The following is a 15,140-nucleotide window of genomic DNA, read 5'->3' on the forward strand; positions in this document are numbered from 1 at the left end:
TATGAAAAACTACCAATCTACCAGCAAATGTGTATCACATGCAAATAACGTGACTTAAATTGACGAAAAATTGAATATAATAGCTTCGAATATAATATTAGGGATGTAATTGACAAATTTTTATAATTCAATGACTGATTTTTCTGAAAAAAAAAATAGTTAAGGACCTAATTTTCACTAAGGTAATCATTCAAGGACTACATTGCAATTCACCCTATACTTAGCAAACCAGATTTATTCATTAAGATTTTGAAAAACTGTAAGACATAATGTAAACACGGAAATTCCTGCGATGAACGAGACAAGAACACGTGTACAAAATAATATTTGTATTGATGATTTAGGGGTTACAATCTCTTCTACAAATTTAGCCTCTGATTCGATCTTTGTAATGTGTAGATTTGTGGGTTGGGCTGTTGATCCAGGGGTCGTTGGGGCTTGATCTTAGGATAAACAGTTGTGCGGATTTGTTGACGTCGTTGATCCAAAGGGCCGTCGGGGCTTGATCTAGGGATGAACGAATGAATGATGAACATTTTCTTCAAGGGGCCGTCGGGGCTTGATCTTGAATTAGTGGAAGTTCTTCAAGAGCCGTTGGGGCTTGATCTTGAATAAGGAAGTTCTTCAAGGGCCGTTGGGGCTTGATCTTGAATAAGGAAGTTCTTCAAGGGCCGTTGGGGCTTGGTCTTGAAGGAGGATTTGATGAAGAACAAAGATAGCTTTCTTGATTCTTCGGGATTTGCTTGGGAGCTTTGGAGTTTCAAAGCTTCAAGGTTTTGGTGTGAGGTGAATTGGTTATGAATTGGTCTCCCCTCAAATGAATGCCTTGGCTTCCTATTTATAGAATTCCAAAACTTGATTTTTGGGTTTAAATAATCAGATGAAATAAATCATTTCTGCCAAACGTTGACACGTGTCATGTTTGATGACTTTTCTGATGATTCTCGATTTTTGTTGAGTCACATGCTATGGGTAAAATTTATGTGACACGTGAACGTTGAAATTCTAATTATTGATCAACATTTATTTCACCGAAATTTCGATGTCTACAAATGCCCACACTTCAAGGCGCGCCGTATACATGTGTTTGTCACGTGTAGGATATGCGTTTTGAAGTCCCTTAATGTAGATGTCGATCCAAGGGCCATCGAGGCTTGATCTTGAATTGGGATGGAGATTTCTTCAAGGGCCCTTGAGGCTTGTTCTTGAACTTTTGTTTGAAATTTCTTCAAGGGCAGTCGAGGCTTGTTCTTGAAGGTTGGAATTAGACCACAAGGAGCTTCACGTGGTAGATGATCTTTGGCTTTGGTAGTGGATGAATCGACAAGTATTTTGTTGTGCTTGTTGACTTTCCATGGCTTTGATCTTGAACTGGGTTGGAGGATTTTCTGGATTCCTCCAATTGTTGACTTTCCACAAGCTTATTCTTAAACTGGGTTAGAGGATTTTCTGGTTTCCTCCAATTGTTGACTTTCCACAGCTTATTCTTGAACTGGGTTGGAGGACTTTCTAGCTTCCTCCGATTGTTTGAACTTACTCTTTTTTTATATGGAGTTGGATTTGATTCAAGGATGATGGACACTTGATCTCGAATCGTACTTGTGATTTCTTTAAGGGCCGTCGAGGCTTGATCTTGAATTTGGCTGGAAGCTTCTTAAAGGGCCGTTAAGGCTTGATCTTGAAGGTTGATTCAAACACATGACAAGAAGGCATGAGGTGAAGGTGACGACCTGTTTCTTTGTTCAATATTTCTAATTCACACCTGAGCAGTTTGGTCAACGGTATGATCTTCAAGAATAGTGGGCGCTTCTTCCTGTTGGTGACTTGATCTTTAAGGATTTGATTCAAGGGTGGTGAATTGGCACGTACAACTCATAACGCCTAGCGAGTCGACCCAAGAATTTGAGGGTCAAAACAAGTCCACTAAACCCAGAGTGATTGCAACCCTGATGATATGAGATACCTTTGATTTTGAAGAAGTAGCGGATGAATCGGCACGTGCTTTGTTGCGCTTGTCTCCACATGCTTCAATGTATCATTTTCACTTGCCTTATCCATTCTTCGGGCAAATATGGTATCTTCTCTGGAAGCATAAGATGTTGAGATAATGGGTACTTCAAGAGCAATGTTAGGTAAGCAATCAAGAAAGAATTCCAGGCAGTCGGTTCCTGACTGGGAGTTTGACTTCAAGTTTTGACTGATGGCTCTCCTTCTTCTTGTCTTACAGGTAAGAATAAGGACAAAGACAAGGACAGAGAGAAAGCATGATATGAAATACTCTTGCTTTCGAAGAAGTGGTGGCGATTTGACAGCGTTGCACAACGAGGCTTTGTTCTTCGGTGATGGTGCCAGTAAAAGGCTATTGAAGCTTCTCGAGCTCTTTGACTAGGGCAACGATGTCGAGCTTAGCTTTGATTTAAACTCCTCTATCTGGGTTATGCAGTTCTGCAGGGAAGGGCGTCGTGCTATAGTGATTTGTTCCGGCTCATCATTGATCCTTCTACTTCAATCTCTTGCAGTATTTGCCCCCCATACAGGAGTGGAATTCAACCCTTGCATTTGGATGGTTCATCACTTCTTGGTGACTGGAGACCCAGCTCTAACAACAGCTGAAGATGGCTACTCGAGAGCAATACTAGGTAAGCAATTAGGCAAAGGTTTCAGGTAGTCGGTTCCTTACCCGAAGTTTTGAGTGGAAGTTCCGACATATTGCTTTCTTTATCCTTGTCTTTACAGGTAAGAACAAGAACAAAGAAAAGGACAGGGAGATTGCATGATATGAGATACTCTTGCTTTCTACCCTGATGGTATGAGATACTTTTGCTTTGGTGTCATTCTTTTGCAGAGGTATTCTGATGCGTAAATATATAAGCACACAAATTAAACCCTCTTTTTGTTAATTGTAGTAAAGTATGTAAGTAGGGATCGTTCTGGACCGGGGATTATGAGGGATTGCTAAACACTTGAAAACTGACTTAGAAACGTAAAAACAAAGTTTAAAACACTAGATTAGACTCAAAGAATGCAAAACTAAAGTTTAAAACACTAAAACAAACCAAAAACTCAAAACAGCAACCAAAAGACTCAAAACTGCCTTAAAAACACTTTCTGGGCAGTTTTGAACACAAAGCACCAAATTGGATGAATTTGGGTTTTAACTTGTACCAAAACACTTTCTAACTAATCTAGGACTCCAAAATAAATGGGGGTTTGATTTGGACGAAAATAACTAACAAAACAGATTGCAAAGTAAAAACAGAATTGAAAACGATTTTGGGATTTTAAATGGATGATGGATTAGTTAGAGGCTCTTTCTCCACACATGACAAGTATGCAAACGATTCGATTTCCAGTTATTCCTTCGTTGAATTATGAATGACAATGCCCCAAATTAACCGTGACATCACTAGTTAATTCTCAAGTTTTCCTTATGTTATTGGATTGGATGACATCATTCGACAACCCAAAGCATTCCTCAAAAGTTCCCTACATGACATCATAATAAAGATACAATCAAAGATCATTACGTTCAATGAAAACTATAAGCATTGACAAAGCATTTGCAACTATGACATCATGTCACTCATGCTAGGAATTGGACTTAACGCGATCGTGACTAGCGACCTTCACTACATATGAATATAAGTGTGTGACGATTATGTGAAACAACCTTATATTCTAGCAACATATTCATGCAAGCCAATTAAGTGTCGACCCCTAATTAACAAACACAAATAAGTTATTACTCGCACAGTTAAGCCAATTTCATTCACGATTCAAGAACTCATAACTGGAATTTATCAAATCAACTTGCATACATAGTCATGGCTTCGAAATTACCCCTAACCAATAGGGGTTTAGCCACTCATGTTCGTAGCAAAACGAAAGGAAAAGAAATTAAACATTGAAATCATAAAACGAATTACACCTAGAATGCACCAACGATGAAGCTTGAGCATCCAAGAGTCCTTCCTTCTTTCTCCTTGCTGCTGCACACGAATGGGTGAGTTTTTGGGGGTTATGAATGGTGTAGAACGATGGGTTTATGGCTGGGATAGGTGTATGGGACGGCTAGGGTGGTTTTTTATCAGAAAATATGGTGAATGATGAAGGATAGGTGCGGCAGAGAGAGTGGTGATGTTTCTGGCGTGAATAGGACTGAATGGAGATGTTTGTGGCTGCACAAACATGTTTATTTAAAGGGATTAGGAAATTAAAAACCCTAGACTCTTTTGGTAAACAGAAATTAAGTCAAAAGCTTCTAGAAATAGGAAATTAAATCAGAAACTTAAGGGAATTTAGCCAAAAGGTGCGGCACTAACCTAAAACAGATCAGGAAGGTGTTTAAATACCTAAAATCAGGAAAGACCCCTCTCCCTTGCACGGCAAGGAAGAGGAAAGGGTAAGGAACCTTCACAAGGTGCGGCAAAGGTATAGGAAATGTCTAAGGCCTTTGTTTTGTGTCCTCAAATGCATATGTGTCCTCAAAGTGGCTGGAACATGAGTACTTTTAGAATTAGGAAAGGTCAAACCAAAATAGGAAACCTTGGCTTAACTTGCCTACTTCAAGTAGGAATCCTTGTTGGAGTAGGAATCCTTGTTCTTCTAGGAATCCTCATGTGATTAGGAATCCATCTTCAATTAGGAATCCTTCGTCGATTAGGAATCCTTCTTCAATTAGGAATCCTTAGTTGATTAGGAATCTTAATTTCTTCAAGTCTTCAATTCATCCATTCCTTTTGCTCCAAGCATGTGATAATCATTCCAAGCTCCATTTTGCTCCAAAAGGCTCCAAAATGCATACTTTGCCTTTAGAATCTGAAAATACACAAAAGTAACTTTAAACACTAAAATAGCTAACAAAACATAACATAAATGCACGAGAACAAGCTAATTAAGTGGCATAAATATGCTCCTATCATATTCCCGGAAAGGAAGAAAACTAAGTATTTCAAGAGGCTCTGCTGGGAGTGTACTCTCCGATGTGAGGAACGGTTGGGCATTTTACCAGGTCTACCTTGCTATGGACGACGAAGGTCAACATATATAGGAATTTCTCAACAACCAGTAGTGGCACTATTCCTTTACTCTTGTCGGCAACCATTGGGTAATTGAAACAGTAAGATTCACGCGTTTTCAACTTTGTCAGAAATCTTTTGACAAAGTTGGCCGTGCTTTCTGCCAAGTTGAGGTTGCGTGTGAAGGGTGCTGACAAGTCTGGAAAAGTCCATCTTTTGAAATTTAAAGATCGTCCCGTGGTTTCTGAGCAGGCCCGGCTTTTGAGAAATGATCGCCCCTTAGATTTCTGAGCAAGTGTCTCTTCGATTTTTGAACCAGTGGCCTTGTTGCCTCTTCGATTTCTGAACAAATGGCCCAGCTTTTGAAATTTGGTGAGAGGTGCCTCTTTGGTTTCTAAACGACCACATTGCCTCTTCGATTTCTGAACAGGCCATGTTGCCCTTTCTTTTATAAGGGCACCAATTGTGTGCAAGAAGTACATTCAGAGAGTTATTGCTTGTAGGAATTTTCCCCTTACTTCAGAGATTTATTGCACCTCATTTCTCCTTCATCATTTCTGAGAATGTCTGGCCCATCTGACCGTCGTTTTTACTTGAACTTTGGTGAAGAGGTAGCCATGCCTTCTCAAGACAACATATGACGCCCATCCTTCTTATCCCATTCTAGTCCTCTTACCGTTAGGGACTCTGTGATGAAGAATGATATGACCGTTGCGGTGGTGGCCAGGAACCTTCTCATTCCCAAAGATAATAGACTACTTTCCAAACGGTCTAATGAGTTAGCTGTTAAGGATTCCCTGGCTTTCAGTGTTCAATGTGCATGTTCTGTGTCTAATATGGCCCAATGCTTATTTGCTCGAACCCGCCAAGTTGAATCATTGGCGGCTGAAGTGATAAGTCTCAAACAGGAGTTTAGAGGGCTCAAGCATGAGAATAAACAATTGCACAGGCTCGCACATAACTATGCTACAAACATGAAGAGGAAGCTTGAAGCTTGACCAGATGCAGGAATCTGATGGTCGAATTTTACTTGATCATCAGAGGTTTGTAGGTTTGTTCCAAAGGCAATTATTGCCTTCGTCTTCTGGGGTTGTACCGCGTAATAAAGCTCCAAATGATTAACCTTCGGTGCCTCCTCCTTCTAGGGTTCTACCTAGTACTGAGGCTCTGAATAATCACCCTCTGGTGCCTCTTCAATCTGGGGCTCTGCCGACTGCTGAGACTTCTCTTGAGCAACCTTTGTGAAGGCTCATTCTTGTTTGTTTATTTTTTGATTCATGTATATGTACATATTTGTAACTTATCGGAGATATCAATAAATGAGTTTTATTTCATTTAGTGTCTATATATACATTTTTTTTTTTTTTGGTGCTTGAGCACCATTTTTTTTTTTAGCACCATTGTTATATATATATATATATATATGAGTAAGTGGAGATAACAATCATGTCGGAGTGAGTGGACATGAACACTTTAGCTTTCCTTAGCACACTTCAGAAATGAGAGCATTCAATCTTAAACATACAACTAAAGCCGCATGTCCTTGTTTTTTCCCCAAATATGCTGCTTGTAATGTCGGGCAAATATGGGCTATGTAGGTTGTTAAAGCTTTTCCCAGCTTTAACAAAAGATTTCTGTGCAGGCTGCTGCATGTGTGAGCATCATCATTCACTGCATGTGCTCCGTAATGTTGATTTTTTTGTTTTTTTTTCAATTTCTGGGGTGTATAAGCCTTCCTGTAAGGCTTTTAGACAATTATTCAATCCTTATTCCATTCCCATCAGCTTGAAAGTTTTAACCTATCAAGTGTAGTTCTGTCTATTTGCACCGAAGCTTGCTGCTTCATATCTGTACAGGTTCGCCTGCTTCTCTGGACACCATAACTGCACAACAATTCCACAACCAATTACGCAGCCACTGCATTCTCGCTACCTTTTACCGCCACTACAAAACCATTGCACAGTCACCGTCCTTACTGCACTGCCTTTGTCATCCTTGCTGGTTGCTGCACTGCCTCATGTCCTTACTGCTCATGTCCTTACTGCCCTTTATGAAGCCTTTACTCTGTGAGGCATATTCGCGTATATATATTTGCACAGCACTATCACCATGTTTGCATATATAAAATAATATATATATGGAAGGGTGCACAGTACTATCACCATGTTCGTATATATATAAAATAATATATATGAAAGGTGCATGGCACATCATCATGTTCATATATATATAATATGCGTACCCCTCTGATTGATATTTTTTTTTTAGTGCTAAAGGATTGCACCGTCACTGCACAACTATTGCATAGCCATTGCATTCTTGCTGCCTGGGGTTTGTTGCAGTGCGTCACTTATAGCATTGTGTTGTGTAAAAGACTGCAACGGGGTTTCGCTGCGTAGTGCCTTTTTATCACAGTTTTCCCTCGATGGTGCGCTGCCATGTGGTGCTGTGCAAGAGACTATAGAGGGACTTCGTTGTGTAAGGCCTTTTCTTCACAGTCTTTTTCCCTTGGTGGTGAGCTGCTGTGTGGAGCTGTGCAAGAGACTGCAGCGAGTTTATACTGTGTAATGCCTTTTGGTCATAACTTTCCTCGGTGGTGACGTTGATATGCCTTTTGCCGCCGCTTGGAATGATTGTCTTGTAGCTGCCCTCTTTGCCGTGCTGCTGATTTATTTTTTTCGAGGTCATGGTATTTTTTAAGTGCTTTAAGAGCAGCACCATCACCATTCTTGCGAAGGCAGGTGATTCGCAAGACAAAGGAACGACGTTGAAGCTTTACAAGCCACTGACTGGTCCTAAGGCGCTTACTCTTCCCGCAAAAGATAACTCCATGCATATTAGGTCATGGTCTTCCAAAGTATCTTGGGAGGTGGTAGTTTCTGTTCAACTAGATACGAAGAAGAAGGCGTGCATCTCGATGATTCTTATCTTGAATCCTTCGCACCATGCTGGTGACAATCATTCGGCCTCGTTTAAGCTTCTTGGTGATCATATCTGCAGCGGAGCTATGGCTTGGAATGGTACCCTGTCGACTGATGGAGAGGTCATTTTTTATAAGTTTTATTGGGAGTGGCTTGAAGATGTCTTAAGCCGATCTAAAGATGTGCTTACTAACATGGGCCTTTACCACGCTGTGTACGCATCTTTATTTAGTTATGATTGCCATCCTTCCGTCATTTGTGCATTCTTTGAGCGTTGGTGTTCGGCGACCAACACACTTCACATGGCGCAAGGGGAGATGTCAATTTCACTTTGGGATCTTCACAGGATAGAAGGCTTGCCGATCCAAGGTAAGTTTTACGACGAAGTTGTTCCCGGCGCGAATGACCTTTCTCTTTGCAATAGTCGAGGATTGCCTGCAAGTTACCGCTGTTTGTTTTGGGCGTATCACAGGCTTTTCCAGGATGCTCAAGGTAAATCAGGCGTAAGGATTTCCTCGTGGGTCCGATTTTGGTACTGGGAGGCTATGAGGTATAAGAAGCCTTTGAAGAAAATTGGTCGTGACAAGACCACTAGGCCAAAGGGAGACTCAGACCCATCTGGTGTTATTGGCTCAACCAGGCGCCGCTTTTTTAGCGAGTTGAGAACGTTTGAAGATCTTGGCATAGCATCAGAGTATGTGGATGAGTCTTACCTAGCTGCTTTCTTAGCTTGTTGGCTTTGTAAGTTTGTTTTCCCAGCAGGCGACATCAGCTTAGTTCGTCGTAGAGTTTTCAAAGTTGCTAGCAAGATAGCTGCAGGTGAGTCTTTTAGCCTTGCTATTCCAGTCTTAGCCAACATTTACAATGGCTTGAGCATTGTTTCGGACTCGGCAAGCACTGAAGATCGTGCTACGGTGTTTCCTTACCACTATGTGTATGGTTGGTTAGGTGAATATTTTGGCACTCATTTTTCTTTGTCGACTCTAGACAAGTCAAGGCCTTCTTCATCGACTGGAGCCAAGCTGGGGCCTTTGATGACGAAGTATTCTGGTGTGCTCTCCGCGAAGAGCCTTGATGATTTGCAGGTGCGAGTGCTATTTAAAAGTTGTGAAGATTTGAGGATGGACCCCTTAGCGAGAGTTAGCTCGGTACGGCGAGGCATCGTAGACAATTCACATCTCCACTTCTCAGACTTATCTTATCTTATAAGTCTTCGCTCGAGGTTTGTTTCTTGCGACAAGAAGACCGATGCATTGTTCAGCCATATAGTCACGACAAGAAGGCAATTTGGTTTTGTCCAAAACGTGCCAGGCAAGTTGAAGGAAAAGAACCAATCAGCATCCCTATAAGCCGTGTACATGCATTGGGAGTTTTGTACCCGTTCATGCACAAATGCTATTACCACGCTGCCAGCCAAGGATGAGTTCAAAAGTAATCCAGTGACATGTATTTACGCATGTTGGTGGTCAAAGACACATTATAAGAACTTGAGGATAGCAAGTGGTACCAATTCTTCTCACTTAGGTGATGATATGTCGAGAGAAGGTTGTCTTGTGGTTTCTATGCGACTAGTACCTCTTGATTGCATGAAGTTGACTCGCACGAAGATGGATTTATTTTGCAGCAGCGTCAATAAGTTTCAAATAAGCGACCACTTGAGGATGTTCAGGTTGACAGCGATGTCAATTTTCGTCATAAGAAGAAATAAGTGTTTAGACCTCCTCAATTCGATGACCGTGCGCCATTTGAGAGAGATGTATGTACTTCATTTTCTCTCGTGATTTCTTCTGTTTTCATCATTTTGGCTTTCATTTCTAACATCTTTCTTTGTCTTCTTTAGGTTGGGCCTTCTTGTCATTTTGATTTGGCAACTGCAGATGTTTATTCCTATATGGAGATGTTATTTGCAGGCGACCTACCTACAGACAGGGAGATCGGGGATCCTCCTGGTGCAAAGCTTGTTCCAAATCCGCCTAACTTCCCGAGTTTGCCATGTGTAGGTAGAGGTATGCAAGAACCCGTCATGCGTCCAACACATTTGCTAGCTAGCTCTGAGATCTCTTTGAGAAGGCCGAACCTTAGCGATACTGAGCGACTCATTCATCGTATCAGTCTTGGTGCGGCAATGGAGATCAAGAGCCATATTGAGGAAAGGATTTCTAAATGTCCGTTGGAAGACCTTACGTTGCTCAAGAGGATTTGTCGAAGCTTGTTTCTGTGATTGACAGCCTTAACGTTGATTCTTCATCCTTGAAGATCAAGATTGCCGAACTTATGGCCGCCTCGACTGAGTATTCTTCCTTGCGTGCTATTTCCTTGGAGAAGTTGAGTCCCGATGTTAGAGCTCATCAGCTAGCAACAATAAACTTGTCACTGGCTCAAGTCCGGTCTTCTCAGCAAGCTGTTTCAGGAGATTATTAAGTCACAGAGACTTCTTTAAGTTCTGTCCAGGTGTGTCTAGATGCGTTGGTGCGAGAGCGGGAGTAGTTGGTAATCGAAGCATCGCAACTTGAAAGTGTTCTCGCGGAGCAGGGAACTACACTTTCTTAGTACCAAGAGGAGATTTCGCGCCTAGAGCGAGAGAAAGGCATGACTATGGAGTTGCCCATCTTGTCTCCCACCGAGGTAGAGACTTTGAAGACTTTGGAAGGCTTGCTTGAAGATCGCCTTTGTAGTTTTAGGGCCATAGTTTTTAAGTAGTATCTTCTGTTTTTTTTATTTTTTATTTTGTAATAAGGCTTTGGAGCCGACTCCTTCTTTCAAAGAAATAAAGTGTTTACGTTCTTGAATTTGCTCTTCAATCTTCAAAGTGTTATTTTTTTTTATAGATTGTGTGACTGTACTTGAAGTTTTGACGTTTCAAGTTGCCTACGTACCCTCTGTTGAGGAGGGATCAAGTCATCACGTAGTTCAAATGCATTTTTTTTATGCCATGCGTAGTTTATGCTCTTGCGGGCCATGAGTATGGCATTTTTTTTAGGGGTAGTAGCGCTTCAAGAATCTACCATTGATGGGGCCGATCTTCAAGTCGTCTTCTGCCATGATTAAGTAGACGTCGTTGGTGTAGACTTCTTGTATTACGTATGGTCCGTCCCACTTTGATGTGAACTTGCTTTTTGTCTTGTGAGTTGTGATGATAGGCCTACGCATTGCGAGGACGAGATCTCCAGTTTGGAAAGACCTTGAGCGGACTTTCTTGTTGAATGCCTTGGATAGCCGTGCTTAGTAACATTCCAAGTGTTGTTGAGCTTCGAGCCTTCTTTCGTCGAGTGCTTCCAACTCTTGAAGGCGCAACTTTGCATTCTCTTCATCAGTCAAGCCTTCTTGTATAGCCATTCTCAATGAGAGGATTTGACTTTCGAGCGGTAGAACAACTTCCACGCCATATACGAAAGAATAAGGCGTAGCTTGGGTAGGAGACCTATGTGTCGTCTGATATGCCCAAAGTACTTCGCTTATTCTTTCGTGCTAGTCTCTCTTTGTTTGGCCGATCACCTTCTTTAGGAGATTGCACAATGTTTTGTTGAATGCTTCTACAAGACCGTTGGCCAGAGCATCATACATGGAAGACTTGTGCTGCTTGAAATTGTATTTCTCGCAGAGCTCATCCACGAGTCGGTTGGAGAATTGTTTTCCGTTGTCAGTGATAATGTAGCAAGGCACACCATATCGGTGGATGATATGCTCCTTGATGAAACGGACAACAGTTTCCTTCTTTACTTCCCTTAAGGGTATGGCTTCAGCCTATTTAGAGAAGTAATCTATTGCAGCTAGGATGTAAGCTTCTCCTGCAGATGACTTTGGAGTAATTGGTCCTACAACGTCCAATCCCCATGCATCGAATGGCCATGAAGCAGTTATAGGGTGTAATGGCTCAGATAGTTGATGAATGAAGTTGGCGTGGAATTGGCAGGCTTAGCACCTTTTGGCATGTTTCAGGCAGTCATTCACCATGCTTGGCCAGTAATAACCTATTCTTTTGAGCTGGAAATGTAGCTTTTGTCCAGATTGATGCTCCCCGCATACGCCTGAGTGTGCTTCTTCCATGGCTTGATTAACTTGTTCCTCACCTAGGCATCTTAGAAGTACTCATTCAAAAAAGCACCGGTAGAGTGTTTCTTTGTAGTAAAGGAAGCGAGGTGCTCGTTGGCGTATTTCAGAGCGGTGTCAAGGAGCATCTGGAAGTTTTCCATGCTCTAAGTAGTCGATCAACGGTTGTCTCCACTCTTCAACATCGACTGGAAGTACTGAGATGACATTTGTATCATCCAGTAGCATTTCGATGATGAGGGGGATCACCCATCTTTGGCAAATTGGCACGTCTGCAGCTTCGTCTTCTCCTAATGTCATGCTTGAGGCTAGGTTGGCAAGAGCGTATGCCATTTGATTTTCTTTTCTTGGCACATGTTCTAGTGTTACAGTCTCAAAATCTTGTAGCAGTTGAGTTGCCAGCCAGAAGTATGGGATGAGATCATCTTTCCTCACCTCATATTCAGTTAAGAGTTAATTGATTATGAGCTTGGAGTCGCCAAATACCTCAAGGGCTGTGATTCATATGTTGATCGCCATTTGGAGTCCGATGATCAGTGCTTGGTACTCAGCGACGTTGTTGGAGCATAATTCGCTTAGTTAAAAGGAATAAGGTAATATCTGCCTTTGTGGCGACATGAATACTACTCCTGCCCCTGCTCCGTCTGCTCGTGCAGATCCGTCGAAGAACATCATCCATGTCGGGAAGATGTCAATGTAGAACACTTCCTCGACAGGCAAGTCGTCTGAGATTTTCCAATCAGCTGGGATTGGGTGATCGGCATGAAAGTCTGCTAGCGCTTGTCCATTGACGGCTTTAGCTGAGATGTAGATGATCTCATACTGGTTAAGAAGCAACACCTATTTAGCGAGTCACCCCGTCAAGACTGGTTTGGACATGACGTATTTGACCAGGTCAGCTTTGGCAACCAAGTGGATGGTGTAAGCATGCATGTAATGCCTGAGTTTTTAGATGGTGAACACTAAGGCAAGGCATATCTTTTCTATTGGGGAGTAGTTCAACTCGACGCCCGTGAGAGTTTGGCTGAGGTAGTAGAGCGCTCCTTCTTTCTGGGATTCAATCTCTTGCACCAAAAGTGCTCCAATTGAACTTTCCTGAGCGGCGATGTACAATATGAGTGGTTTCCCGGGCACAGGCGGCCCCAAGACAGGTGGACTTGACAAATACTTTTTTATGCTTTCAAAAGCATTATGGCATGCTTCGTCCCATACAAACGGAATATCCTTCTTCATGAGTCGGCTAAACAGTTGACAACGCCCTGCAAGGTTGGAGATTAAGCATCTGATGAAGGCTAGCCGTACTTGTAGACTTTTCAGCTCGTGCAGGTTTCTTGGCTCAGGCATGCTTTGAATGGCCTTGATTTTTTATTAGTCCACTTCAATACCACGGTGCTTGAGAATGAAGCCAAAGAACTTTTTGGAGGTGACGCCAAATGCATATTTTAATGGGTTCATCTTGAGGTTGTATTTTCGCAGCTTTTCGAACACTATTCGTAAATCCTTCAAATGGTCTGATCTTTTCTTTGTCTTGACCACCACATCATCTACGTAACATTCTACGCTTTTGTGTAGAATGTCATTGAAGATTTTCTGCATTGCACGTTGATATGTAGCTTCAGCGTTCTTCAGACCAAAGGGCATCACCTTGTAGCAGTAGATACATTTTGGAGTGCGGAAGGCTGTTAGCTCCTCGTCTTCGAGAGCCATACGAATTTGATTGTATCCAAAAGAGTCGTCCATGAATGACAGTGCCTTGTGGCCAGTGGTTGCGTCCACCATGATTTCGATGATTGGCAAGGGAAAGTCGTCTTTCGGGCAAGCGTCATTGAGGTCCCGGAAGTCTACGTAAACACGTATTTATCCAGATTTCTTAAGGATGATGATGATGTTGGAGATCCACTTGAGGTATTGCACCTCTCGAATGAAGCCTACTTCGTTAGCTTGTCAATATCTGCCTCGATTTGTGGAATGAGCTCGGATCGATAGCGCCTTTGATTTTGCTTTATCGGTCGCGTTCCAGGTTTGACTGCAAGATGATGCACAGCGATGACAGGGTCAAGGCCGAGCATTTCCTTGTAAGTCCAAGCAAAGACGCCTTTGTACTCTGATAACAATTGGTAATACTCCTTTATCTCGTCCGCACTTAGTAGCGCACTTACGAAGATAGGTTTCTGCTCCTCTTTTGTGCCTAAGTTGAGCTCCTTGAGATCATCAACCGTGGCTTGCCTCTCATCCTCAAGTTGTGGCGGCACAGCAATGACATCTTCTTCGGGGATCTGGTCTTCTTTGCTTTCTTGGATCGTGATGTAAAAGACATCTTGGACTTCCTCTTCAGTGTCGTCCTTTTGCGCGGAGTTCCCCTGATTTTTTAAAAGCAACATTTAAGTTCCGTCCCGCGTCCATGACCTCTTGAATTAGATCACCTTCGATCATGTTGTCAATCTCAACTTCATCCAAGCTTGAAAGTGTATTAACAATGGTTTCTTGCCCCCTTTTTCTACTGGTGCATTTATGGATGCGACGTAGGCTTCATGCGTAATTTATTTGAAGCGACATGAGTCCATCCTTCAACTTTGCTTGACTTGGAGCATGCCCCCAGTGATCGAGGCGACGACTTTGAGTCGAAAGAGCCAGAAGTGACGTCTTCCTTAGGGATTTCATCTCCTTTATCTTTTCGGATCGTGACAGGGAAGATGTCTTGGATCTCCCTTTCAGTGTCATCCTCTTGGGCTTGTTGGCATGAAGATTGTCTAGTGTGGATGATGGTGCGCCTTCTTACTTTCAGTGGTCCATTTGTGTCAACCTCCAAGATTGCTTGGCGCTTCATCCTTGAAGGAATTGAGCTTCGAATATCGCCTTTTTCTGCTAGCCTGTCGAGCTTTTCTTCCTTTAACGTTGTCTCCCTATTTCTAAAAAACTTCATGTTGTCTTCAAGTCTTTCCAAAGTCGACCGATGAGAAAGAGAGTTGGTCGTGTGGCTTTGCTTCTTAGGCTTTGACAACCTTTCAAAAACAGAGCTTTGTGATGTTGGCCTGTCAAGCGTCTTGAAGACGGAGGTTCGATTTTGACCACCAATGGGATTAAGTGTTGACGTTCTAGGTCTTGAACGATTCATCCTATCGAAGACCGAAGTCCGAGGGGCGGATTAGGG

At 42.4% G+C, this 15,140-nt stretch overlaps 1 protein-coding gene across 1 annotated transcript; it reads right to left on the reverse strand.

The window, feature by feature from the left end:
* Positions 1 to 12,106: 12,106 nt before the first annotated feature.
* LOC139189478 (uncharacterized) lies at positions 12,107 to 13,222 on the reverse strand. Its single transcript, XM_070808432.1, has 3 exons — positions 12,953 to 13,222; positions 12,617 to 12,811; positions 12,107 to 12,424 (listed from the first exon to the last, which is right to left on the reverse strand). Exons 1-3 carry the CDS (start codon positions 13,220 to 13,222, stop codon positions 12,107 to 12,109), a joined length of 783 nt encoding a protein of 260 aa, XP_070664533.1.
* Positions 13,223 to 15,140: the final 1,918 nt, after the last annotated feature.

The sequence above is a fragment of the Malus domestica genome, chromosome 11 (genome assembly GCF_042453785.1).
Source record: "Malus domestica chromosome 11, GDT2T_hap1".
Taxonomy (NCBI): domain Eukaryota; kingdom Viridiplantae; phylum Streptophyta; class Magnoliopsida; order Rosales; family Rosaceae; genus Malus; species Malus domestica.